Below are 25,669 nucleotides of genomic sequence, written 5' to 3' on the forward strand. Positions count from 1 at the left end.
TTTTCTTTCTCGTTTTTTATTAATTTTTTCACTCTCCCCACCCCGCGGGCCGGCTCCTCCCGGCGCGGGCAGCCCAGGCTCGGCAGCCGAGCCGCCCCCGCAGCCCCGCGGACTGCATGTCCCGGCATGCCCGAGGCGCGGCTGCGCGGCGGGGCCGGGCCGGGCAGCGCCGGGGCCGGGCCGGGCAGCGCCGGGGCCCCGCGGGGAGCGGCCGGAGGAGGGACCGGCCCTTATAAATGGCGCCCAAGCAGGACCCCAAGCCCAAGTTCCAGGAGGGTGAGTGCGGCAGGGCTCGGGGCTGCGGGCGGGCCGGGCCCGGGGCTGCGGCCGGCGCGGGGGCCTCGCCTCACGGGCCCGGGCGCGGGCTGGGCTCGGGCTGGGCTCTCCCCGCTCCCTGCCCGGCCCCGGAGGTTCCAGTAGGTGGGGAAGAGGAATTCCCGCAGCCTTTGTCTCCTCCTGACCCTCCTCTTCCCCCGCAATAACACGCGGGCCCTTCCCACCCCGCTGTTCCAAATATCCTGCGTTTTCCTGCGCGGACATTGGAAGTGCTGCAATCCCCTCAGGATTGTCGGGGGGATTTATTTTAATGCGTTTGAAAGGTGGTTGTTATTTATCGTGCCCTGGAAGGGAGCAGCAGGATCCATGGAGGCACAGCTGCAATGCACATCTGCAGCAGAGCACAGGGTTTAGGTGAAGGAAGATGAATTGGGCTTTTTAGGAGGATTTTCCTGCCTGTATTTTGATTTTTAGGTAATGGTCGCGGTTGAGAGTAATGTAAGTGAGATAAATAAAATTAGCAATGTAGTTTAAGGTGGGTGTCCCCTGGCTGGAGTGTCCAAGGGCAGGTTGGGCAGGGCTGGGAGCAGCCTGGGGCACTGAAGCTGTCCTTGCCCACGGCAGGGATGATTTTGCTTTGAGGAACAGCGTTGGATGCAGGGGACAGCCCTGGTGTGAGGGAGCAGGAGCTGCCGGGCTGTCACAGAGACAAAGAGCCCTTTCTGCAGATCATCCGCGTGGTTTTGGAAAATGAGTGTTCCTCGGGAGCTGTGGGCATCTCTCCTGGGAAACACTGGAGGCAGAGGTGTCTCCCAGCAGCCCAGTGACAGGGAGGGTGGAAATGTCACCTCTCTGCAGGGACATTTTGAAATAAAAGCAGCGACTGTGTGATGTACCAGGGCTCCGGGAGAGCCCTTCTGAGCCTTCCTCTTTGTTGATACACAGAGGCTGTTTCACTGTTTCACTGTTTCACAGCTCATCTCCCCAAAAAGGTGAGGCACTGCAGCTTCCAGGAATATCTGTGTGGCCTCAGATGTGCCGTGTTAAGCACCCTGCAATTCCCACAGCGCAGCCACACTGTCAGACTTGGCCAGAGAGGAGATAAAAGCAGGACAATCTCGTCCTGTTTAAAGCCCGGAGTGAGGAGGTTCTGCTGCTGCCCTGTCCCACAGGCTGGGTGGGGAAGCAGCCTGGGGGCTCTGAACTGGGAGCACTGGTGCTGCTCTTGCTGCAGGAGAAGGACAGGGGTGGCAGCGGCTTTCAGCTGCAGGGTGGGCTCTTGGGGGAGTGTCCTGCATCAGTGACCCTCAGAGCTTTACCTGGGAGTGTCCTGGATCACTGATCCTCAGAGCTTTATCTGGGAGTGTCCTGCATCAGTGACCCTCAGAGCCTTTCCTGGGAGTGCCTGGGCCCAGCCTGGTGTGGGGCTGTGGCCTGGATTGGGGCTGTGGGGAGGTCTGGCAGTGCTGGTGGCTCAGGGAGGGGCAGGGATGTGGGGTTTGGTGCCAGGTGCTGCCCAGGTCGCTGGCACTGCTGTTTGTGTGCAGCTGCTCCTGCACTCCTCAGGGAGCTCTGCTCTGGCATCCAAATAATCCAAATAATCACAGCCCTGATCCCCTTTGGTGGAGAGTGAATTTGCTGCTGCAGTCAGTTCCTACCTTGGAGCTGTTCCCCAGGCTGCCCTGGGCTGGCTCTGTGCTGTTCCTGATGACACAAGTTCTGGAAAAGGCCCTCTGGAGCTCTGAGCTGTTCTCTGCTTCCCTTGCAGGTGAGCGAGTGCTTTGCTTCCATGGACCTCTCCTTTATGAAGCCAAGGTAGGTGTGTGAGGCTGCAGGTGCCTCCTGCTGCTCCCCAGGAAAACCAGGCAATGTTTGTGTCTGCTGTGCCTCTAGATGGGACCAAGGACTGGAACTAGAATTGACAAAAACCTGTCTGAAATCAATTTTAAACCCTGGAGCTCTATTCCAGAACAATTTCAGGAAGCCCAGTGGCACGGTGCAGCTATTCTGGGAAGCTCCCAGAGGCTGTTAGAATGTCCCAGAACACTGGAAATGTCCCAGAACACTGGAAATGTCCCAGAACACTTTGTGCCTGCAGGATTTGGTGCCTGAGCTCCAGTCACCTGCCCCTGGAGCTTCCTCAGGGGGAGGTGGCAGGGTGCAGCCTGTGGTCCTCCGCAGCAGCAGCAGTGCCCAGGGGGAGCTGCACTGCAGTGACAGAGGAAGGGACAGTGCCAGTTCTGTGTCCCAGTCCTGCTGTTTAACCACAGGAGCCTGCAGTGCAGATCTGTGCCCCTGCTGCCTCAGGGTGACTGCAGGCACAGCTCCCAGTCCCTCTGAAAGGGCAGCAGAGGGCACTGGGAGCTGTCTGGGTTGGGGGGCCTGCAGAAATTCCTGGGGCACCTCAGAGAGGGATTGAAATCCTTTAGGATCTGCTGTCAGTAAATGTTAACACGGGGAGGCAGGAGAAACACTCAGCTCCTCTCTTCAGGAGAAGGAGTTGTTGTGATGCTAAAATCACACCCAGAGCACTGGGAGGCTTTGGCTGCTCCAGACCATTCCCACCTCAGGGTTCCTACTCTGCTCCTTCCTGTCTGGAACAGGAAGGTTGTTGGGAATGTGTGACAATTCCCACTTTTTGTTGGGAATGTGTGCTGGGGGTTGTTGTGCCTGCAGAGGAGGGAGCCTGAGGCTTCTGCTTTTGAGGAGATGACCCTGTGCCACTTGGAGAGCCCAGGCTGGCCAGCAGCTCTGCCTGCCCGTGCCACAACCCTCCTTTTTCCAGAGAGGAACGAGTGCTGCAGGGTCAGGCTGTGCCAGCTGGGTGCTGCCAGGGATTTCCCAGCTCACAAGTGGCTTTTGCCTGGCTGCTTGTACTGAGTGGATCCTTCTGAGTTCCTGCACTGGCAGGAAGAACTGGCAGTTTCATTTTAAAAAGGTTTGACTTGTTTATTTTCAGGGGTTTAATTTTAAAAGCTGCTTTGTCAGTAATAATGAATAACAACCTTGGCTTTCTTCCTGCTCCTTTGATCTGTTTTTCTCCCGTGGTTCTCAGTCCAGCAGTTGTTTTGTTCCTGACCACATCCCTGGTGTCCCACAGCAAGGTGGTCAGAGCAGCTCTTTGTGTGGGAGCATTGTGAGCTTGTGGCAAACAGGAGCTGTTCCTGCATCTCTGCCATGCAGAATTAAAGGAGATTCACTTCAGGCCTTTCTAACCTCCAGCAGGGAAAATACCTTCCTACAGAGCTGTGTTTGAGTCATGCTTTGCTTGGTGCTCAGCCCCTTTATTGCCCAAAACAAGCAGGGACAGGCCCAGGCTGTGTGTGTCTGGGTTTAACTCCAGGATCCCAAAACAAGCCACTGCTGCTGCAGAGGATCCAGCAGAACCTTAGTCCTGGCTGCAGGCTGACGTGAGCCTGGGTTTAAGTTCCATGTGTGGCACTTTGCAGATGTTTCCTGAAGCAGGAGGTTCCTCTCTGGCAATATTTTGTAGTTGAGGTGGGTACAGCCCAGCGTGCTCTTGAGAAAATGCTGTGTAGCCAAAGGTTCTGCCCTCTCCAATGCTTGGAGGTGGCTCTGCGTGCCAAGAAAACACCAATTATAACTTCTGTGAGTAGTTTATACTTCAGTGGGTGAAAAACCCCTTTTAGAGAGGCTCGGATCTGGAGCCCTGCAGGTTTTACAGCAGCCTCATTCTGTCACAGCTCAGGGGGCAGCAGCATCTCAGCACCTCCAGAACAGGACTTGAACTTCCTGGAGGAAGTGTTGAGTTGGTGGATTTGATTTGTACAGCCAAGAGGTTCAGGGGCAGGGAAAACTCTGCAAGCTAAAGCAGCAAAATTCCCTGAGATCTCCTTGTTTTCCCTGGGACTGACTGACCTTTCTTCTCTGTTCCAGTGTGTAAAGGTTGCCATAAAGGACAAGCAAGTGAAATACTTTATCCATTACAGTGGTTGGAATAAAAAGTAAGTACTGCATGGAATAAAAGCAGGATTTCTTTCCTTTCTAGGGAGATGCTTTGTGTGAGTGTGGGCAGCAGCACTGCCGTGTCCCTGCTGCTGGCAGATCCTCAGGGACTGACCACAGTGGTTTCCTACCCGAGCTGGGGATTGATGGAACACAGAGAGAGCATTGCCAACCTGGCCATTTCCTGCAGGGCTGTCAGGAGCCTGCTGGGAACGCTCTGGAACATCCTGGTTGTTCAGGGTGGGGAACACTGGAATTCCTCCCTGGCAGAAAAGTCAGCTGTGAAAAGTTCCTTGCTAGGCCTTGGGAGGAAGGGCAGCTCCTGCTGAGGTGGGGCAGAACCTCTCAGATGCCCTGCCCTTGCCTCCTGGGCCAGCTTTGGCAGGGGATTTTGGAGCCCAGCTTGCTGGGGGCTGGTTTCAGGCTGGCTGAGCAGCAGGTGTAGCCTGTGTTTCAGTTCCAGCCTCTCAGGTTAAAGTAAACTTACAGATACTTTTCCCTCCTGTAAAACTGGCAGGGTTCCTGAGTGACACAGGAACCTCTGAAATAAATGCTGAGCCCATTAAAGGTGAAAGCTTCCATGAGGTTGTTACATTGATGTATTTTTCTCCCTTTATTTGAGTTGTTTTCAACTCCTCGGTTTGAATTTAGGAAAAGTGGAGATTTTTTTTCTAAGTGATTAAAAACCTCAGCTCTTCAGACCCAGAAGTCCCAGAGAGCAGTTTCCTATTTGGTTTGGTTTCATTTCAATGCTGAGGACTCTTAGTCACAACATCAGTCTCAATCTCTGATGTGACTAAAAGCTGAACCTGGTGTTTCAGATGTGACTTTTAATTGCATCCGCTCCCCCTCCTGCCAGAGGGGCAGGGGATGTCTCAGTGTAAACACAACACTTACAGGGCCATAATCACTTTGTGTGGCGGCTCCTCCTAACGAGGCAGCATCAATTTGGCCCTTCCTTCCCTTGTTTGTGCCGTGGAGGGGACCAGAAGTGGTGTCCTGATCCTGCTCTTCTTGCTTGTGCTGCTTGAGTTTTTATTTTTGCCTTCAAGCTTCCAGTTAAGGACATTAAAAGTGGCGTTGCTGCAGGAGCCAGGGCAGCACAGCCTGCATCTGGCCCTCTGCAGATGGCAGGGATTGTTTTACCAGTGCCAACAGTCAGGGTGCCAGAAAGCTTTGTCACTGTGGGGGCACTGAGGTGTCACTGTGGGGGCACTGAGGTGTCACTGTGGGGGCACTGAGGTGTCACTGTGGGGCACAGAGGTGTCACTGTGGGGCACTGAGGTGTCCCTCTGTCACACAGCACTTCTGGAAGGTCTCTCAGAGCTGGACAGACAGCAGTGGGATAAGTGGCTCACAGAGCTGAGCGAAGCACTGCCCAAAGCCCAGCCTTTGGGCACAGCTGGAGATGTTTCTCTGCAGTTTGGAGATGCTGCCCTTGCCTTCTCTCCAGCCTCTGATGATGCTCCTGGAGCAACAGTGATGCTCTGAGACTGGCAGCTGCTGAAAGATGGCACAGAGCTCCTCACAAGGAGCTTTAACTGATGCACTTTAGGATAGCCTGGCCACTTTTAATGTGTTTTATTTGAGATGTCAGATTGCTCAGCTGAGCCACTCTGTGTTGGAGTGGAATTCCTGCTGGTAACAGCAATTTCCCCAACACCTGTTCTCTTAAATCGTTCAGATTCTGCAAATATTCATGCCATCTTGGTTTCCTCCACAGACAGAAATCACAGCTCTTCTCCTTACAGTAAGATCCTATTGCTGAATTTGTTAACCTATAGAATGTTGGAATAGATAAAGGAAACTCTCTCAGTAATATATATGGCTACAGATAACCCATGATTTTGTAAGCTTTTTTTTTTTCCTGTGATTTTTCTTTTGAGTTTTGAAATTTTGAATTTAATTCTCTCATAAAATGGTCAATCCTTCAAGTTTTGGAAGCTGGAAATGACAGAGGGTTACACTTCCCTAGAGAAATCATTCCAGCTGCAGTCAGTGGGGAAGGCTTGGCACCTCTGAGTTGTGCCAGTCTGACACAGAGCAGAGTTTAGTCCCAAATTCTGTGAAGCTTTTAATGGACTGTTGTGGGTAGAAGGTAATCAGGGGATGGTTTTGAGTGATGATTTATTTATCTCTGGTTTTTCCAGCTGGGATGAATGGGTTCCAGAAAGCAGAGTGCTCAAATACGTGGATACCAACCTGCAGAAACAAAAAGAACTCCAGAAGGCAAACCAGTGAGTAGTGGGGGAGAAGGGCTTGTCAGGGAATATTTAACATATTCTTATTAATAATTAATGTAATTATTATTATTAATAATCATGTATTAATAATATTAACAGAGCTCCAATCCAAAGTTACCAGGGGAAGTTACTGACTTTCAAACCTAAACCACCAAAACCTTATTTCTGAATCTGCTCCGTTTAAAGGGAACAATATGCAGAGGGGAAGATGAGAGGAGCTGCTCCAGGCAAGAAAACTTCTGGTCTGCAGCAGAAGAACGTTGAAGTGTAAGATTCTTTTTATTTAAAAATAAAAAACCCAAAGAAGACAACCCAGCCCCAAACCCTGCCCAAAACACCTCCCAGCTTTTGGCTCCTCAGTTTTGTTTTTAATGGCTCAGCTCCATTTCTTGTGGCACAGCCTGGGCAAAGGCAGCTTAATGGTACCAAAAAGGCCTTTGTTAAAGCATTTCATTAAAAATGCCTTTCAGATGATGCAGAGGTAATGTTGAGCTGAGGTGCTGAGTAGACACATTCTGCATTTTTTGCACTCTGTTGTTGGTGAGCTGACACTCAGAAAGTGGTGATTCCTCCTGAGTCTTGTACAGCTGAGTAAAATCAGTTTCTCTAAAGAATTCCCCAGCTCTTCCAAGCACTTTGGAATAAAATCTTTACAATGTCTCACCTTCTGCCATGGTGCAGTTGTCAAAGGAGCTTTTCTTTGGCTGGTTTTGACAAACCTAAACCAATAAATACACAATTAAAAGTGGGTTTGCATCCTGAGAGAACAGAAGCAAGCTCAGGCATCTACTAGGAAACCTTAATTTGAGCTGTGACTGTCAGATTTCCTTCACTCCATCCTTCAGGGGTTTCAGGGCAGACTTGATGGTAGATTTTCAGACAATCAGTCCAGCTCTGCTCATTTGTCATCTGCTGGTTTTGGGCAGGGTTTCACTTGTGGCCCTTAACTAATGGGATGTTTTGAATCCCTGACTTCATTTGTGATTCTGGCCTCCCTAAGGAAGCTGCTGAAGTGCCAGCAGCCCTCAGAGGTGGGGTTGGCAGCAGCCTCAGGCTGTGTCTCATTCAGGGCAGGTTTGGTGTGTAGGGTGAGCCATGGCTTTGAGGTGCAGCACAGCTGGGGACAGGGAGCTTTGCTCTGGATCCTGGAGAGCTTCACTTTGGGATTGGCCAGGGCTGGAGCTGGCTCCTGGGCTGGGGAAAGGGCAGCCAGTGGAATGTTCTGGATCCCCTGCTCAGGTGCTCCAGGTGAGCTGTGCCAGCTCAGGACCGAGCTCCCCAGGAGCTGGCACTGCCTGTCCTCCTGCAGGTCAGACAAAGCCCAGCCCTGTGTGGGCAGCTGATAACAAGTCATTAAAACTTAATTAAAACAGGTCTAAATGATGACCAGCACTAATTTGGCTGCTTGAGGGGCTGTTTGACCTGAGTGTCTCCCGTGTCAGGTGGGAGGGAGCTGACTGTGGCTGAGTTTGACTCAGCTGTGAGTGTGTGTTGTTTGCAGGACAGAATGATGCTTCCCAAAATACACTTCCAAAACAGAACCTCTGGATTGTGCCCTTGTGTGTGTGAGCTCACTGCAGGTACAGAAAGCACTGCTGGTGAGCAGGAGCTGTTCACACAGCTGTTCCAAAAGGGTAACACTGGCCCTGTGGGCCTCAGCATTTACCTTCTGAGCACTCCTGCAGGCTCTGAGGGAGAGGTAAATTACACTCTACAGTTTATTCTTCAGATGACCAAGCAGGAGTGGCACTGATGCAAGCACAGCTTGTCCCCCAGGGGTGCTCAGCTGCCAGGAGAGCAGCTCTGGGGCTGTGGGAGGGCTGCCCTGAGCCTGTGTGTGCCCTGTCCACAGGTTTTTCCGGAGGGATGGAGCCCACACCGTTTGCTGCCTGGAGACCCCAGCCATCTCCACACGGTGAGTGAGGGCTGGCACACAGACTGACCCCCTCCCCTGGGACCTCCCTGTCCCCCCTGCTCCCTGTCCTGCTCCCTGGGAGTGAGCCCTTGGCTGTCCTGAAAACGGCAGTAGATAAAGTTCTCCCAAATCTTCCCTCTGCTGCTGCAGTGCTAAAGCTGGAAGTTCATTTCCAGTCTTTTACTGGAAGTTAATTCAGATGAGTGAGGTTTTTCTGGGAATTCCCAGCACTTCTGTTTCCTTGTGCCATATGCTGCCTGAAATAAAACAGCTGCAAACCTCACGTAGCTCTCCAAGAGCACTTGGGAAGGACAAAACTTGCCAAAAATGGTGAATTCTAACCATTCTTATTCCATGAGGAATCTCATGGTACCATAGCTCTGGAGCCAAGTTACAGCTTGTGTTTCCTCTGTGTCCTCAGCCAAACACTGCCCAGGCCCTGAGGATCTGCTCCCTGAAGGCTTGAAACATTTTCTGGCTTTCTGCTGTGGCTTCCTTAAGTACCACTCTCTTGACATGTGCAATAATTTGTGTTCTTCTTGCAGGAAAACAAAAAAGAACAAGCAGAAAAGTAAGTGTGTTTTATTTTGCATCTGAGTGGGTCTCTCTAGTGAGGGATTTGTAGCTGAAATAAAACCTTCAGCCTACCCCAGTGATTCACTGGCAGCTTGTGCTGTCCCTCCTGGGGCTCTCCCTGCTCAGGGAGGTTCACACTTTCCTGGTTGGTACAAAATCTACTTGTTTTAGTCTGTCAGGATTTTGAGCTCTTGCGTTTGGAAAGCAAAGCTGATCTGCTGAAATAATTTCCAAAGTCAAACTTAGGTTTTGTTACTGAGATGGAGATGTGACACAGGTGCAGAGCTGAGCTGCTGGGTCCCAAAAATCCTCCCCAAAAATGTGACAGACTGGTGTGGTGCTAGTGCAGAAACCTCCCTCAGATGAGTGCCAGTGCAGCAGTTCCAACTGGCACAAACAGGGGACTCCCAGAACACAAGTAATATTTAAAACAAAAAAAAAAACCAAACAAACCCCAACAGGTGCAAAGGTGACCTGAGAAAAATCTGAGCCTTACTTTGAAATCCTCCTCCTAAATCTTGCCTGCTGTTTTTCCCTGCTGCTGTGTGTGCTGTGCACAGCTCCAGGCATTGGGGAGGGCAGCAGCACCAGCGAGACTCCCCAGCCTCCCAGGAAGAAGAGGGCTCGGGTGGATCCAACAGTTGAAAGTGTGAGTATTTTCCACTCCCCCCTCCCAGGGATTTTGGGGTGGAAAACAGAGTGTTGTGCTCCCAATTAGTACCTGAGAGTAATTAGCCTGGCTTGGCTTTTCTCAGGAGGAGACGTTTATGAACAGAGTTGAAGTGAAGGTGAAGATCCCCGAGGAGCTGAAGCCATGGCTGGTGGATGACTGGGATTTGATCACCAGGCAGAAACAGGTACCTGTGGAAATCCTGCCCAGCTCTGGGGGACACCTTCCACTGCCCCAGCTTGTCCAGCATGGTTGGGTTTTTTTAATGCCCAGGTAAACTCCTGGAGGAGTTTCTTTCCCAACCTGTACCACCTTATCCTGCTGATTTCATCCTAGAAATGTCCTGGTGAGAAAGGTTCAGCTCCCAGGTGTAAATGTCTGCTGGAATGAGACAAACTTGTATTTGTTTCATTTTGCATTTGTAGCTCTTCTACCTCCCTGCCAAGAAGAATGTGGACTCCATTTTAGAGGATTATGCAAACTACAAAAAATCCCGAGGAAATACTGATAACAAGTGAGTAGTGTTCACTGCCAGCCTCAAACCCCTCCTTGGCTGCTGTTGTTGGGCTGGGATTCCATGGAAAAGGGAATAAGGGTGTGAAAACTGACCCAGCCCCGTGTCCAGTGCCCTGTTCCAAGCCCAAGGTGATGGAGGTGTTCAGAAATCCTGAGGGAGCAATTCCAAACTGCACTTCTCTTTTTCTGGATAGGATTTCTGCTTCCCCACTTGCCCCAAGCCTTTTCCTGAAGGAAGCTGGTAGAAACTTCCCAGAAAAGCTGTGTGGGGTGTGCTCAGTGCCCCTGGGCTCCCTCACAGGGCCAGGGAGGTGCAGAGGACTTGTAAATACTCAGATGGGCAAAGCTAATTATTGTTTGTAATTACCCCAGCAATCAGCCCTGAGCAAAACAAGGTGTGTTTACTCTGCAGGGAACTTTCCTGTTTGAAAGGGAGAACAGAAAGGGGAAGTAATTTTCTTCCATTCAGGAGGAAGCAGATTATTGACTTGTCAGGGTGTTTTAACCTCCTCTGATGTAATTGTCCTGATGCCTGTTGTAAATTTGTTGGCAGGGTGTGGTGAGGGTTGTGCTCCTGTCACTGCCAGCTCCTGACCAGGCAGGGTGAGGTTGGAGGCCTGCAGGAACCTGGCAGGAGAGGCCTGGGAGGAAGGGAGCAGGTGCCTGGAATACAAGGGGCTGTCCCCCCGTTGGGTGCAGTTAACCCAGTGCTGTCCTTTGAAGCTGGGGTGAGCTCTGGGTGACAGCAGGAAGCTCTGCATGTCCCCAGTGCTGCCTGTGCCATCAGAAGGGCTGCTCCAGGTCCGTCTCTTGGAGAGGATGACTGAGAACTGCCGCTCTTGGTTTGCCTAAATCCTGGCTCACTTCACAACAGGGAGGTCTGGAATTGCATCCCTCCCTGGGGCTGTGGAGTTTAAGGTCTCCAGACAAATTTCCATGTGAGATGTGAATGCCTGTGAAAGGCCCTCCCGATTTTGGTGGTGTCCCCAAGGCCAGCCTGGCCCTGGAGCAGGCCTTGCAGAGCTCTCTGTCCCCAGGGAATACGCTGTCAACGAGGTGGTGGCTGGGATCAAGGAGTATTTCAATGTCATGCTGGGCACTCAGCTGCTGTACAAGTTCGAGAGGCCCCAGTACGCCGAGATCCTGGCGGATCACCCGGATGCTCCCATGTCCCAGGTCTACGGGGCCCCACACCTCCTGAGGCTCTTTGGTGAGTGCCAGCTGGGGGGTGAAGAGCTCTGGGAAGGGTTCAAGTGGTAATTTCCCTCTCTCTGCCTGTGACAGGCAGCTCTAAAGTGTGGGTCCGTTCCCTCTCCGTGTATCCAAAAGGCTCAGAGCCGTTGAGGGGTTTGGGCTGGAAAGGAATATTTCAGTTCTGGTTGGTTTGGGTGAAACTGTGGATATTGGAATAGATTCCTGGGCTGCTTTTCTGTGAAGTGGACTCACACAAGGGCTTGAAGCAGTGCTTGTGACAAGTGTCCTTCCCTCGAGCAGTGCGGATCGGGGCCATGCTGGCCTACACGCCCCTGGATGAGAAGAGCCTGGCTTTGCTCTTGAACTACTTGCATGACTTCTTGAAGTGAGTACTTGTGAGGTCTTCCAGCAAGAAAGAGGAAGGTCAGGGAGCTCAGGCTGCTGTGATGCTGCCCCTTTCAGTGAATTGTTGTCTCACTGGGGCCTGTGTGTGGGATCCTGCCCACAGCTGCACTGAAGCCTCTCAGACTCCACAGCCCTGGCTGCATTAATCTGCACTCCTACCCTGTCCCATCTGCTCCTCCGTGCAAAAGAAGTGCTTCAGCTTTTATTTATAGCTGCTAAAAAAAGCAGATGATAATTCCAGCAAGCTATTAAATTACACAACAGTTAGTCAACAACAACTGAGCAAATGTTTAAAAACTGATGAACTTTAGGAATGTTATTTCTGGGACAGACTTTGTCACTGGGGCTTTAGTGTGCCCTGTAGCCGTGGGATGGTTAGGAGGAAAACATCCTGATAATAATAAAACACTTCAATGTGAAATGAGGTGAGCTTTAGGGTCCCTTCCAACCCAAATCATTCCATGATTAGGAGCTATTGGGAGCTGAAAGCAAACCCTCAGTAAATCCAGGACGGCTCTGCAGCAGGGCTTGACAGGAATCAGCCTGGGAGCTGGGGAAATCCTGCCCTGGGATAGCCCTGTTCTTTTGGGGCAGGCTGAGGTCACTGCAGGTGCTGAAGAGCTCTGGCTGTGATGCAGAAATGTGAGCCCAGTGACCAGAAATCCTGAACCCATTGCATGAGAATTAATGGCACACAACCCTTACCTCTGGCCATTCCTTGTTTTGCCACCCTTGATGGTCCCTGTTTGTGCAGAGCTTCCTGGTATCGCTCTTGGTACAAGATTTCAGGCACCAAGGGCTTCCCCCTGTTCATCCTGAGCTGCCAGAGCTCACCTGCAGCCAGAGGTGCCTGGCAGCTCGTTGGGAAGGGATTTTTTGGCTGGAGTGCTTGGCAGAGCTGACGTGAGCAGCTGTGTGTGGGGCCAGTGATTCTCAAAGCCTGCGGTGTGTCTGGGCAAACACCCCCTGATCCACAGACTCACTGAGCAGCAGAGGGTTTGGGCAGGAGGCCATCTAACGTTTTTATGTTTTTGTAGATATTTAGCAAAGAATTCCTCTGCGCTGTTCAGTGCCAGTGACTATGAGGTGGCCCCTCCGGAGTACCACAGGAAAGCGGTGTAATCCCGCTTTTCCATGGAGCCAGGCTTGGATCCTGCACCACTGTCCACTTCTGCATCCTGTCCTTCGCCTCCCCGTCACACAGCTCCTGCAAACATGAAGTGAATAAAGTTGTGTGTGTGAAATGGAACTGCCACATAAGTCCAGAAGATTTCTCCTGTGGAATTCCTTGTCCTGAAGTGGAAGCTCGGAGCTCCCTGGAGCTCTGTGGTGTTTCTGGCTTGGTGTTTGCATCGCTGGGATGTAAAGGAATGTGTTCTGGTGTGTCATTGTCTGAACTCAGTGCTCGTAGGGCTGCTCTTCCCAGAGGCTTGGCCTCGCTAACCTGCTTTATTCCATAGTTATGACAGAGCCACGAGGCCTGTGTCACCTGTGCTGGTGCTATTGACTGTCTCACTCACCCCAGTGACTTTTTGATGTTGGAAGTTCAATGTTTGGTTCATAAATGTCTGCTTTTCATGGGGTAGTTGAAGGACTGTGACTGTTTTTTTATATTCTAATGATAGGAAAATGCATTCTCATCTCGTAGTGTTTGGAAATGTTGGTCTTTCGCAGGGCTGTTTTACAGATCTGCAAATAAACTTTTTTTAATTTCAGATGTGGTTTCTGATGTTTGTGGTTTCTGATGTTTGTGTTTGCATCAGGCACTGCTGTGTGAGTGTCCTGGCCAGGCTGATCAAGGCAATGAGGGGTTTGGATCTCTCAAAGGCATTGCGTGACTTGGCTCTGAGTAGCTGCTGTTTGCAGGCAAAATACCAGCTTTTAATCACAGATGTCGCTGCAGGAAGCCACAGTGGCCAGGGAGCTGGGAGCCATCCTGGCCCAGGTGCAGCTGGGCTGGGACTGAGCCTTTCCTGCGGGGGCTGAGGGGCCAGGAGGGTCCCACACTGTCCCCAGCACGGGCTAGGCTGCACATTCCCTGGCCAGGAATCCAGCAGGGTCGTGTCCCACCCTGCCCTGTGCCCTCCTGGGCTGAGCACAGCCTGCAGAGCTGCTGGCGCTGGGATGGGCCGGTTGGATAAGGAGCTGTTTGAAAAAGCAGCAGGATGTGCTGTTACATGGAAAAAGAACAACATTGAGCAATGGGCTGAGGGGAAGTTGCCATGGAAACTGAGGCACTCCCAAGGTGGGTTCCCACTCGGAATTCTGTCCAGGGCAGGCAGGGAGTAGGGAAGGGGCACTGTGGGTTCCCTGCCCAGCTCTGGGCTGGAGCCGTGTGGGAAGGTGGGTGCTCCTCTGGCTCCTGGTGCTGTTCCAATCACTGCCTGCCCGCCTCAGCATTGTTAATTAGCCACTTCTCATTATTTATCCTGGCCATTACCCGGAGCCAGGATCATGTTCCAGTCTGAACAATGGATTTATCCTTTGCCAACTACCCCAAGAGTGAGAACGGCCTTGTGTTCACTCAGTGCTCACAGAACAGGGTTTGTACCAAGGCTGTTGGGAGCTTCTGGTGATTCTGTTTTATGTGGGAAGGTCCCTGGGCTCCTACTGCCAAACCAAGGTTCCCAGGGAGAGGACACCTGGTGCTTTATTGCCCCTCCAAGCTGGGAGCCTCTGCTCTTTCCAGCTCTTCCAGGAAAGGGTGAGTTCTTGCAGGCTGGCCTGAGGCAGGAATCCTTGGCTTCCTTGGTACCCCACGGAGGCTGGGTGTGCTCAGGATTGTGGTTCCTCAGTCAGGGCTGTACCCCCTGGAGGAGCTGAGGGGTTTGTAGAGCAGGAAATGAAATCTTTGCCAGGATGGACTGCTGGAGGCCAAGCCCCATGCCCAGGAAGAGAGGCTCTTGGAAGTGGAGTCGCTGGCACAGCACCCTGTGACAGCCTGGGGGAGCTCAGCTGGCCGAGATCCCTCCTGGAAAAGTGCTTTTCACATGGAAAATGATTGTGAGGAATCATCACCGTGAGGAGCAGTGATGAACTGTCCCTGTTGAGCTGACCTTGGTGGGAGGGTGGGACCGTGCTGTCCTCAGTGTTCCAGCTGTGCCATTCCCAGTGTTCCAGCTGTGCCATTCCCAATGTTCCAGCTGTGCCAATCTCGGCGTTCCAGCTGTGCCATTCCCAGTGTTCCAGCTGTGCCATTCCCAATGTTCCAGCTGTGCCATTCCCGGTGTTCCAGCTGTGCCATTCCCAATGTTCCAGCTGTGTCATTCCCGATGTTCCAGCTGTGCCATTCCTGATGTTCCAGCTGTGCCATCCTCAGTGTTCCAGCTATGCCATTCCCAATGTTCCAGCTGTGTCATTCCCGATGTTCCAGCTGTGCCATTCCCGATGTTCCAGCTGTGCCATTCCCGGCGTTCCAGCTGTGCCATTCCCGGCGTTCCAGCCGTACATCCTGCCCCACACTCTGCTTCGCCTTTTTCCTTCCTTTGCTCCAGCGTGAGGGTGGTTTCCTGTGCCGAGGGCCGGGCCCATCCTTGCCCTGTTTTCCTGCTGTCCTTTCCAGCCTGCCTGTGCCAGATGCGATCCCAGGGCCGGTCCCTGTGCCGGGCTGTGCCGGGGCTCCGCGGGACAGAGCGGGGCAGGGAGCGCTGCCCCAGCTCAGCCATGGCAGCCTCACAGGTGAGTGTCCCCTCACCTGTCTGTGTCCTGCGTGAGCCTCGGGGTGCTGTGTATGCTGGCTGAGCACACGTGGCACCGTGGGGCTGGCTCAGGGTGAGGGGCTCAGCCCTGACACGGCCCAGGTGAAGGAGCCGGGGCTGTGGGAGCTGCGGGGGGTTCTGGAGCAGAGATAAGGAGCTTATTGCTGGGGATAAGGAGCTAACGGGTCCCAAAGCCCATTAAGGCTCCGTGGGGCTCCTGTTACCTGCAATAGGCACAGGCTCACCGGGCTTTCCACACGCTCTAATGCCACAGCGGCATCGTGCCAAGGCCTGGCCCTGCTCTCTCCTGTTAACTATTAACTGGCATTGATGGGATGAAGGGTGGAGAGATGCAGGGAGCACTGCCTGATGATCCCCTGGCCCCTCACCCCAAGGACCTGCTGGTGCCCCCCGGAGCAAAGGTGGCACCCAAGCCTCCAGCCCCACCGTGGGTTCTGGTGCCTGTGTGGCCCTCCTGGGTGTCAGGGAGCTGTAATCGGCTTCCCTGGAGCAAAGCAGCTTTCTGCAGCTGCCCTGGGCCATGAGCAGGGGGTGCCAGGGGCTGCCAGGAGCCGTGTGTCCCCTTGAGGACCCTGCTGCTGGGTGGCACAGTTAGGTTTAATTCCCATGGTGTTTCCGTGGCTTCACCAGCTGCTGCAGGGTCTGGAAGGCCTTGGCCAGGCAGCACCCACTGGCAGTGTGAGAGGGTGGGAGTCCCATGGGATCCACTCCCTGTCCTTGGCAGGAGCAGCTGTGGCTCAGCCGCTGCTCTCACCTGTAATAGGCACTGAGGGGTTGTTAAACGCAGCAGTGAACGCTGCTGGCTAATTAGTTTATTCTCTAAAACAGCCTTTAAAGCAGCTCGGTGACCTGGGAAAGGCCAGGGCCGGACAGGGGTGTCATTACCTCGTTAGGCCAGCTAATGGAGCCGGGAAACACAAACCTGAGCACGAATCCCCGGTGCGGGCACACCTGAACCGGGGAGCCCTTCCCGGGACACCGAGCACCTGCCCTGGCTCCCGGCGCTGCGACAGCCCCGGGCACAGCCCGAGGAACGGGGACAGCGCTTTTCCAGCGGCCGGGATGGGACACGGTCCCTGCGGAGCGGCGGAGGCGCTCTCAGCCGGACAATCGCTGCTTTTGTTTCTGAACTGGGTGCGGAGTGGAAAGCGGCGTCCCTTCCCCTATAAAACAGCAGGGGTTGGTTATGCAGGGCCCCAGTGCTCGGAATCGCACTGATCCCACCCCTCTCCATCTCCTCCGATCTCTATCGCGCTCTCCATGGAAACGGGATCAGCATCATCCCCGCGAGTCCCACAGGCACGCTGGCATTAGCAGGGCTGGGGCTCCGAGCTGTCACCAAAACAGCTGTGCCCTCCCCGGACTGAGAGCATGTCCCGGTCCCTGTGCCCTGCCCGGACTGAGAGCATGTCCCGGTCCCTGTGCCCTCCCCGGACTGAGAGCATGTCCCGGTCCCTGTGCCCTCCCTGCATTGAGAGAATGTCCTGGTCCCTGTGTCCTCCCTGCCTTGAGAGGATGTCCCGGTCCCTGTGCCCTCCCCGGACTGAGAGCATGTCCCGGTCCCTGTGCCCTCCCCGGACTGAGAGCATGTCCCGGTCCCTGTGCCCTGCCCGGACTGAGAGCATGTCCCGGTCCCTGTGCCCTCCCCGGACTGAGAGCATGTCCCGGTCCCTGTGCCCTGCCCGGACTGAGAGCATGTCCCGGTCCCTGTGCCCTCCCTGCACTGAGAGGATGCAGCGGTGCTGCTCCAGTGCCCGCTGGCATCCGAGGGACAGCGGGGCAGAGCAGGAGAGCTGCACGGCAGGGACCGGGCTGTGCGGGTTCTCCCTGTTCCCTCCCTGGGTTGCTCAGCACTTGAGAGATGCCGGGAGCGAGGAATGCAGGGCTGGCCGAGCTCCTCCTGCCGCTGCCAGCCCAGCCCAGCCCAGGGCAGGTATCGCCACCACACCCAAACCTGTGCGGGGAGCCCTGGCCCCGACACCCCCAAGGCTGCGCTGGAAGCCGGCCGCAGGTGGAGGTGATGCTCCGAGGAGGAGGAGGAGGGATAATTACTGTCCTTCCTCGCGTGCTTCTTGGTCCAGCGGCTCAGCAATTAGCGCTTGGGAGCGGCCGGGGAGGAGCTCCTCGTGATCCTTTGTCTCTCGGAGTTTCCCAGCAAAGCTGTTCCCCGTGATTTGCTCCAAGTGTCGTTGCCCCAGCTGAACCTGTGCGGCAGCTGCTGCCTCACCTGCCCGCAGGTCTGGGCAAAGAAAACGCTGGTCCCTCCATAAAGTCAACATCACAGTGGGCGTCGATTATATCGTGCAAACAGATGCAGTCACGGTATCCATGATATTTTTCTTCACCCTTGGAGAATTAATGATAGAGAAAAAATAAGTTTTATTAACAACTGGTGTGTCACCAAAAGGGAGTTTTTATTTATTTTTTTTTTTAACGAGGGGAAAACACAGTTCTGCCAGAATAATCCCAAACTGGTGCCTCAGCCAGCCCTGTGAGGAGATGGGATCAGTACTCCAGGAGCAGGGAAAACCGAGGCAGATGGAGGTGAGGGCTGGTGGAGCAGGCTGGTGCTGGAAGGAGAAGGTGCAGTAGGATGGAGAGGTGTCAGTGGTTGGTTTGGGGACCCTGTCACCTCTGCTCCATGCTCAGCTCCTGCACCCCCGAGCCCACAGCAGTTCTGGAGGCTGCAGGAGAGGTGTCAGTGGTTGGTTTGGGGACCCTGTCACCTCTGCTCCATGCTCAGCTCCTGCACCCCCGAGCCCAGAGCAGTTCTGGAGGCTGCAGGAGAGCGGCCCTGGCTGGAGCTGAAGCTGGAGCTGGGGTGGGAGCACGGTGGGTCTGCCCGGCACGGCCGGCTGGGACAGCGGTGACAGCGGTGACTGAAGTTTGGGTGGCTGACCTGCAGAGCCCGGGCACCTCCTGCTCTCGTGTGTGGCTGCCCCGAGCCGAGCCCCGCAGGCACAGCCAGGAGGTGCCCCAGGAGTGTCTGCTTTGTCCCCGGCCCGAGAGGAAAGCGGCTGGGGCGGTGGGATGAGAGCATCCATCGGCATGTTTCTACTTTTAACACTCTAAGGATCGCGTCTGTAACCTGCTCTAATTTTAGGCACTGGTCTCTGGCGCTGAATCCCCGCAGGGAAGAATGAGTGCAGGTGTAAAATTAGCTGGATTATTTCTGGGCTGGCTGTTACCAGTGCTCCATCACGGAACTGTCCAGCTCTGTGGTGTCTGTGCTGCTGCCTCCCAAGCTGCCCTGTTCCCACCTCAGTCTTGTTATCCAGGTGCAGGTTTAGAGGGAAAGGATGGCATTCCTGCATTTGGGAATTAATCCATGTTAGAGGCAGCTGAACAGAGTAGCCTTTCAGTCCCAGGGGTCTGGCTGGGATGAGCTTGGGAAGCAGAGACTGAACAAGGATAAATGGTGTGTTTCCAGGCTCTGCCACAGCTGGAGAAGAGATTATGTGAAATAACGAACATGGAAATGTTAATCAGCATTAGCTGTAGTCCAAATTCCATTAGAGGAATGCTAAACAAAGAGAAGGAAAAGGCTGGGATTAGGGTGGCTTGGCAACAGGCTGTCCTCCCCAAAGTTTGGGTCTCAAGCTCCAGGATTTAAGCTGTTATTTAAAATACAAGCCATTTTCTTTCCCTCCTCGCTGCAAACACCAGAATGTCCAAGCGCAGAGCAGCTGGAACCGGCACATGGAGTGTGCAGCGGCCTGGAACGCTGCGCTGAGGGCACAGCAAAGCAGCAGCTCATTAGTGTGAGCACAAACATCCCAGCCACGCTGCTCCTGGCACTGCACTGCCAGGGACAGGGGGCACAACAGGCGGTGACCCAGTGGGGCTGCAGGGGACACACCCAGGCTGGGCAGATGAGGGGACTCTGAAAGTCCCTGGAGAGGGACTTGGAACAAGGGCCTGGAGGTACAGGACAAGGGGGAATGACTTCACACAGCTTTAAGATCCCTTCCAACCCAAACCAGTCTGGGATTCTGTGATCCTGTGTTCTCATCTGAGCTGGAAATGCAGGAGGATGTGGAGCTGAGGCACAGGGGAAACCCCTAGGGCAGAGTTCATCCCAGTCCAGCAGAACTGGAACTGGTTTGGATTTAGCTGTGCCTCTTCCCCCACTTGCACACTCTTGGAGGGCTGCCGGGCCCTGCAGGGGATGGAGAGGGAGCGAAGCTGTGCAATCACACACGCTGTGATCTCTACATACAGCAGGTTGTTCGAGAGGCTCTTGCGGTAGAGACCACTCTGGAACGCATCCCAGGCTGGATGTGAAGTGGAATTTGAGTGGGAAAGCTTCCCTGTAGCAGGTCAGAGGTTATTTTCTCCATGGAGTTTGCAGATTGCTCATGGCACTTGAGAGACAGAGCAGAGTGTTCAAACAATGGAATCCAAGGGCGATGGGCACTGACACTCTTTAGCAGGGCTGGACTCTCACCAGCTGAAAGAAACCCTGAAGAGAGGAGCAGGAGCTGCCTGTGCAGCCAGGGAAGCATTCCCAGGTGGATCCCAGGTGGGATGCCCCACAGCAGACACCATCCCGGGGTGCTGGAGGGGCTGATGTCGGGACAAAGGGCACAGCACTCCCGGACAGGTTCCCAGGCTGTTTGGGTGCTCTGCCCACGGGTATTTTTTCCCTTCTCTTGAAATGCCAAGACTTTGAGTAAAGCCATCCCTGAATAGCTCGGGCAGCACAGATCGGCAGGGAGCCGGCTCAGGTTTCCCAGCTGCCGAACCCATCCAGCAGGTATTTCGGGCAGCCTCGCGGCTTTGTCCAGCGGGCTGTGGGGTGCCAGTGGAATTAGGACACAGTGTGCCTGCCCCTTCTTCCAGGGCTGCTCCAAGGGCCGAGGCCTGTGCTCCACAGCGAGACCAGCTCCCGGATTTGTGTGCAGATTGCTGCCTAGCGGGAGCCGAAGCTCCTTTCCAGAACGAATCCCATTCACAGAAAATTCAGCCCCCGTTTGCCATCGGCCAGCATCCGAGAGCGAGCAGCACCAGCAGCCATGGGATTTACCTTGCAGGAGCACCGTGAAGCCGGGGGTGCAGTACCTGGTGCGAGTGACAGTCATGGGCCAGCCTCAGGCCTCCCTGTTCTCCTGTGCCAGGGGCTGTTCATGCCCCAGCCTCTCTCCGCTCTGTGAGCCCAGGCTGCTTTGGCTGCTGCAGGTTCTGAGCAGGCAGGAGTTCAAACCCTGCTGGTTTCCCACTGCTCAGAGCAGATGGGGAGCAGGGAAGGCACGGCCAAGATAATGGAGCTAATTTGTGAGGCTCGGGGAGCTGTGTGGGGTTTCTGCGGCTTCAGGAGACGCTGCTGGTTGGGATTACTGTGGGAGACGCTGGGGTTGCTATTATTACACTGCAAATCCTGCATGCCTGGATGGTTGCTAACCTGGGACCCTGCTTGCTTTGCTCCTCATCACCCTAAAATGAATCCAGGATCTCTCCGGTGCTGACAGGAGTTGCCAAGGAGGGAACAGAGGGTGAGGGAGCTACTGAAGGTCACGAGGCTCCGGTTTCACTGTTGATCCATTTGAGCTCAAACAAGGCTCCGAGCTGATGATGGTCCAACCCCAGACATCACACACACACAAGAGTAAGAAGCTTAGGAAGAGCTTTGCCTTTGCTACTGACTCTAAAGCTTTGGAAAGTGCGCTGTGGTTGCCTGGGAGCTCTGGTTTCCAGTGCAGCCGGCCAGCCCATCCATGAGGATGGAGGAAGATGTGCTGATGACAGCAGCTATTTGAGATGCTTTTCCCTGAGCTGGGCTGGCTCCCCACAGCTAGAGCATTGTCTCCCTGAAGAACTGTCTGCAGCTCTGCCAGTGCTCTGATGGATTCACACACTCTGCTGCCACAGAGTCCCATTTTTCTCTCTCTTTTGCTGCAAATGAAACAGTTAAACTGCAGCGTGGTCACTCCCTGGCCAGACTGCTCTGTGCAGGAAGGCGTTCAGCTCTGCTTAAGTTCCTTTTGATCTTTACATTCTTTTGGCTCCTTATCACTTCTCCTTATGCCTGCTGTTTGTCTGTCCTCCCATTTACCATAGTCCAGGGTAAGGCTTTATCTCAGGGGTCAAGCCAGTCCAGGGGAGATCAGGGTTTCATAGCTCTGTCCCTTGGTGCAGCCCCAGGAGCCCTGATCCGAGGTCCCTTTTGCCTCTGCTCCCGTGTTCCACAGTCCCATTGAAAGCCTGCCTGCTCGTGCTGATACACCAAGCAAACCTCACTTCTGTCTGTGGTGAGGGGAACCAGAACCTGTTGGCAACGATGTCCTGATGGGGATGTGAGAAGTTTTTGGTATGTCCCTTGCACCCACTTCTGTTTCTGATTCTACAACCAGAGCACATGTGGCACAGCTCAGTCTGTGCGGAACTTCACTCACTTGGGAACTCGAACTTGCTGGAATGTGCTGCTTAATTAACAGCATTTATCACACAGATACTGTGACCACAGTGAACAGGGCTTTGCTGGCTGTCTCTCCATGCCTCAGCACAATTCCACTTCTCTGACAGTGAATTTGCTTTCTCTCAGCAGCTGATGTGCTCAGCAAGGCTTGGAGCTCCAAGAAAAGATGCCTTCACTGTACACCTTACCCAGTGACATTCCAAAACTTTCTGCTGGCATCTGGAACAAGAGTTTACTTCAGTCAAGAAAATTAAATTCACCACTCCCCTGAAAGCACGTGTGAGTGGGAAAAAGCTGAGGAGTTGTTTTCAGTCTTCATCCACAGTCTGAACTTTACCCTCCTTTGCTGCCAAAACAGATTCCCTTCCTTTGGGGCGTTTTCCTCTTTTGGGATGTGTTTTAATCCGTAATGAATCCACAGGACAATCTGTTCTGTTGGCTCTCCCGGCAGCAGGCAGCAACCCTGGTTTCTACACCCACTTCTGACCTGACGTACAGCTTTGGGAAGCCGTTTCCCACCTGTTCCCATTGCCAGCGCTGCCCGCACAGCGTGCTTCTCCAGGAGCTCCTGCCAGGCACGGTCTGGCGCTGGGTCTGGGCACGGCTCCGTGCGCAGGGCGAGCGTTCCCTGTGCCTGTCGGGCTCTGCTCTGGAGTAGCCGCGAGGAGCGAGGGAGAGCAGCCAAGTTGGCACTGGGCGCTCGTCGCGCTTGGCTCCCGAGAGGTTGGCACGCGCTTTGTTTTTCCCGAGCTCGGCCTCGGGCCAGGCGGGCTCAGAGCTCAGTGTGCAAACACTGCCGAGCGCAGGTTGCCGTCTAAACACGTTCCCTTCCTCCTCCCTTTCTGGGAACCCAGGACAAGATGGGGGTGAAAGGAGCAAGAAGAAAGGAGGTCGTAGTGATGTGGCATCGAGCTCTTCTCCCGGGGAACAACCCACAGGATAAGGGTAAACAGCCTCAGGTTGTGCCAGTGGAGGTTTAGGTTGGATATTTTGAAAAATTTCTTCACTGAAAGAGTTATCAAGCTTTGGAAGAGGCTGCCCAGGGAAGTGGTGAAGTCATCATCCCTGGAAGTGTTCAAAAAACCACATGGATATGACATTCGAGGACAAAGTTTAGTGCTGAGCACGCTGGTGTTCCATGATTGACATCTGGACTTGATGAACTTAGAGGTCTTTTCCAGCCTTAACAATTCCATAATTCCGTGATTCTCCAGAGCTTGAACACTGTTTTGCTTTGGCTATGGGTTGTTAAACCTTCCCTCTGCTTGTCTGTAGGTCCCTGGGGCCATGTCCCCTCCCCATGCAGCAGTGCAGGTTTGTGCACACCTGGCTGCAGCTCCTGGGGAAGGTGGGGGTCAGCCAGGCTGTGGGGGCTGCTGGGCCCGGCAGTGACCGTGTGTGTGCTCCTGGTGCCACCCTGGGACACCTGGCTCCTGCTGGGGACACTGGCAGCATGGCCCTGCTCTATCCTTGCACTGGAGACTGGGACTCTTCCTGGGCTCAGGAGCAGAGGGAGATAAAATTATATCCTCCTCCATGTGTGTCTGGCATGGGGATTAATTTATCCAGATGATTAAGGCAGCAAGTGATGCAGGAGGTGGCTGGGTAATTTAATGACCCAGGTGGAAATAGAAAGCCAAGAGCGTGTTTCCCTTTCAGTCATGCTGGGGTTTGATTTTTATGTCCTGTTACAAATGGATTGATAAATGAACCCCGTGGAGAAGTGGAATATATTCACAGTGATCTGCTTCTCTGTCGTATGAAACTGCTGAGAACCAGAGCTTGCTGAGCCTCTTTTTGGGGACAGATGTTGCCATGGCTTGTGCAGAGGGGGCTCCCCAGCTCCTGTGGGGCTGCAGGAAGGTGTCACTGAGCACAGGTGGAGGTCCTGGAGTCACATCCCTATGGATATGGGCCTCACCCTCTCAGAGAGTCGCTACCACCCCATTTTGTGGAGTGTGTGACCACCTAGCTCTGTGCTTTTGTGACTGATCCAAAAGCTCTCTGAGTTCTGGCTGGGGTAAGAGAATGGCACAAATGCTCTTTCACTGGAGCAGAAACCCAGGCTCTGGCACCGTAACTCTGGAAATCCCACCGTGCTGCAGCAATTCCTTCCTCCTGCCTGGCTCTACGGTTTGGCTCCAATTAGTTGGTCTCGACTGCTACATGTGCAGGCCAACACTGCTTCTATTTCAGGGGGACTTGCCAGAGATTAATTAGATCCCAGGCTTGCAGCGGACCAGCCAGCACATTTCGTGTGCCATTAACTCGGCACTTATCAGGCAAACATTGTCGGGCTAAATCTCCCCTTTGTTGTGCTGCTGTAAGCGAAGGTTGTCACAAAAATGAGCCGTTTGAGCAGACACAGGGCGATGGTTTGGGAGCTGCATGAGCTGCTCGCTGAGCTCAGACGCCAGCCCCGGTCACTGGGATGGCACTGAGTGTGTGTCAGCGCAGGCAGCTCCCGGCGGACACGGCTTCCCTGCTCACGGAACTGCTGAGGCACGGCATCCACCAGCCCTGAGTCAGGGCACAGAGATGTGCAGTGTCAGCCACCGCTCCGAGGAAACCTGCGCTTTGGGGGTAAAATCACAGGCAGAGAAACCACGGGGCTGGGGAGAGCGGGGAACAAGTCTCCAGCAGGAGCTCCAGATTTCTGTTTGGAAAGCATGAAGTGACCTTATCTCACCAGCCTCGGGTTGTGCTCTGCTCTTGGTGCCCACGCACCGGGAACACAAACCACAGCAGGCTGGCTTGTCCCGGCTCGTCTCACTTCCAAGAGAGCTGGGAGAATGTCTGGCCAGACAATGAGGGATAGGAGCCAAGAACCAGGAATGGAGTGATGGCAAGAGTGAAACAGAATCAGGGGCCAGAAACAAAAACGAGGCTTGGAGCAACCTGGTCTGTGGAAGCTGCCCCTGCCCATGGCAGGGGCTGGAACTGGATGCCCTTTAAGGTCCCTTCCAGCCCAGAGCACTCCAGAATTTTATGACTCCATGATACATCACCTAGCTAATCATCTAGAGGGGATGGGACATGCAGAGGGGTGATGAAGTGGGAACTACATGCCAAGAATCTTAACAGCAGCAGCCTGAATTAATTTGAAGAGCAAAGTGAGGAGTCTGGAGAAAAATGCTGTAGAAGTGTCCAGAATGAGGGAATAGTCCTGGCAGTGTGGTCAGGGGAGGACCAGACGTGGAATCTGCCCGGACTGCACTGGAGCGGCCCGGCTTGGCCTGGGGACTGTGAGGTGAGGTTGGTTAGCTGGGCTCCTGGGGCTGCCACTCACACCGACAAGTCAGGCTCCAGTAATTCAACATGAAACATCATGTTCTGGTGCTGACACATCGGCCTGGGAGATGGTGTTCAGATAGGGAACTTCCTGCTTTGACAGCAGGGGAAAATGGGCAGCTCCAGCTGCTCTGGCTGAAGCACAGAGCTGGCCAGCAAGAGCCTTTCCCCCGGGAATCCAGCTGGATCACAGGGCTGGATGCCATCCTCCCAGCGCAGCACCAGCTGAGCCCTCACAGAGCAGAGCTGGCTGGGACAAACTCCTGGATGTGTGTGATTATCAGGGGACAGCGCTGGAATTGGCCGAGCACTTGGAACTGCTCCGTGCAGCTTCTCGGCACTGACTCCAGAGCAAGGAGTTATTTTTAAGCTTGTGCTTTCCCTCGTAGTGGAATGACTCAGAAGGAGCTGCCTTTAGACAGCAGAGATTTGGTGGGAAAGGGGAAAGCTACTGGTGTTAGCTTGGTCCTGAAAATGTGATAT

The 25,669-nt window shown here is 53.9% G+C and overlaps 1 protein-coding gene and 1 long non-coding RNA gene across 4 annotated transcripts; one reads left to right on the top strand and one right to left on the bottom strand.

Annotated features, from left to right (window-relative positions):
- The first annotated feature begins 137 nt into the window (after nucleotides 1–137).
- MORF4L1 (mortality factor 4 like 1) lies at nucleotides 138–13,476 on the top strand. 3 transcript variants are annotated; one of them, XM_086849823.1, is made up of 14 exons: nucleotides 138–276; nucleotides 2,045–2,091; nucleotides 4,174–4,241; nucleotides 5,927–5,992; nucleotides 6,393–6,479; nucleotides 6,672–6,752; nucleotides 8,338–8,400; nucleotides 8,946–8,971; nucleotides 9,537–9,625; nucleotides 9,732–9,833; nucleotides 10,072–10,160; nucleotides 11,200–11,372; nucleotides 11,657–11,741; nucleotides 12,799–13,475. In XM_086849823.1, the coding sequence occupies exons 1-14, from the start codon at nucleotides 237–239 to the stop codon at nucleotides 12,881–12,883; spliced, it is 1,101 nt and encodes a 366-aa protein (XP_086705949.1). In that variant the 5' UTR covers nucleotides 138–236; the 3' UTR covers nucleotides 12,884–13,475. The 3 variants fall into 3 exon arrangements, with proteins under 3 accessions (XP_086705949.1, XP_086705947.1, XP_086705948.1); XM_086849821.1 differs by lacking the exon at nucleotides 5,927–5,992 and having other exon boundaries at nucleotides 12,799–13,476; XM_086849822.1 differs by lacking the exons at nucleotides 138–276; nucleotides 2,045–2,091; nucleotides 4,174–4,241 and adding an exon at nucleotides 5,474–5,883 and having other exon boundaries at nucleotides 5,966–5,992; nucleotides 12,799–13,476.
- A 2,801-nt stretch (nucleotides 13,477–16,277) lies between these two features.
- Nucleotides 16,278–20,770, bottom strand: LOC111933952 (uncharacterized). The gene is made up of 2 exons (XR_002866922.2): nucleotides 17,708–20,770; nucleotides 16,278–16,643 (listed from the first exon to the last, which is right to left on the bottom strand). It is a non-coding gene; the product is annotated as an uncharacterized LOC111933952 (long non-coding RNA).
- Nucleotides 20,771–25,669: the final 4,899 nt, after the last annotated feature.

The sequence above is a fragment of the Cyanistes caeruleus genome, chromosome 13 (assembly GCF_971803275.1).
Source record: "Cyanistes caeruleus chromosome 13, bCyaCae1.hap1.1, whole genome shotgun sequence".
In the NCBI taxonomy this organism is placed as follows: domain Eukaryota; kingdom Metazoa; phylum Chordata; class Aves; order Passeriformes; family Paridae; genus Cyanistes; species Cyanistes caeruleus.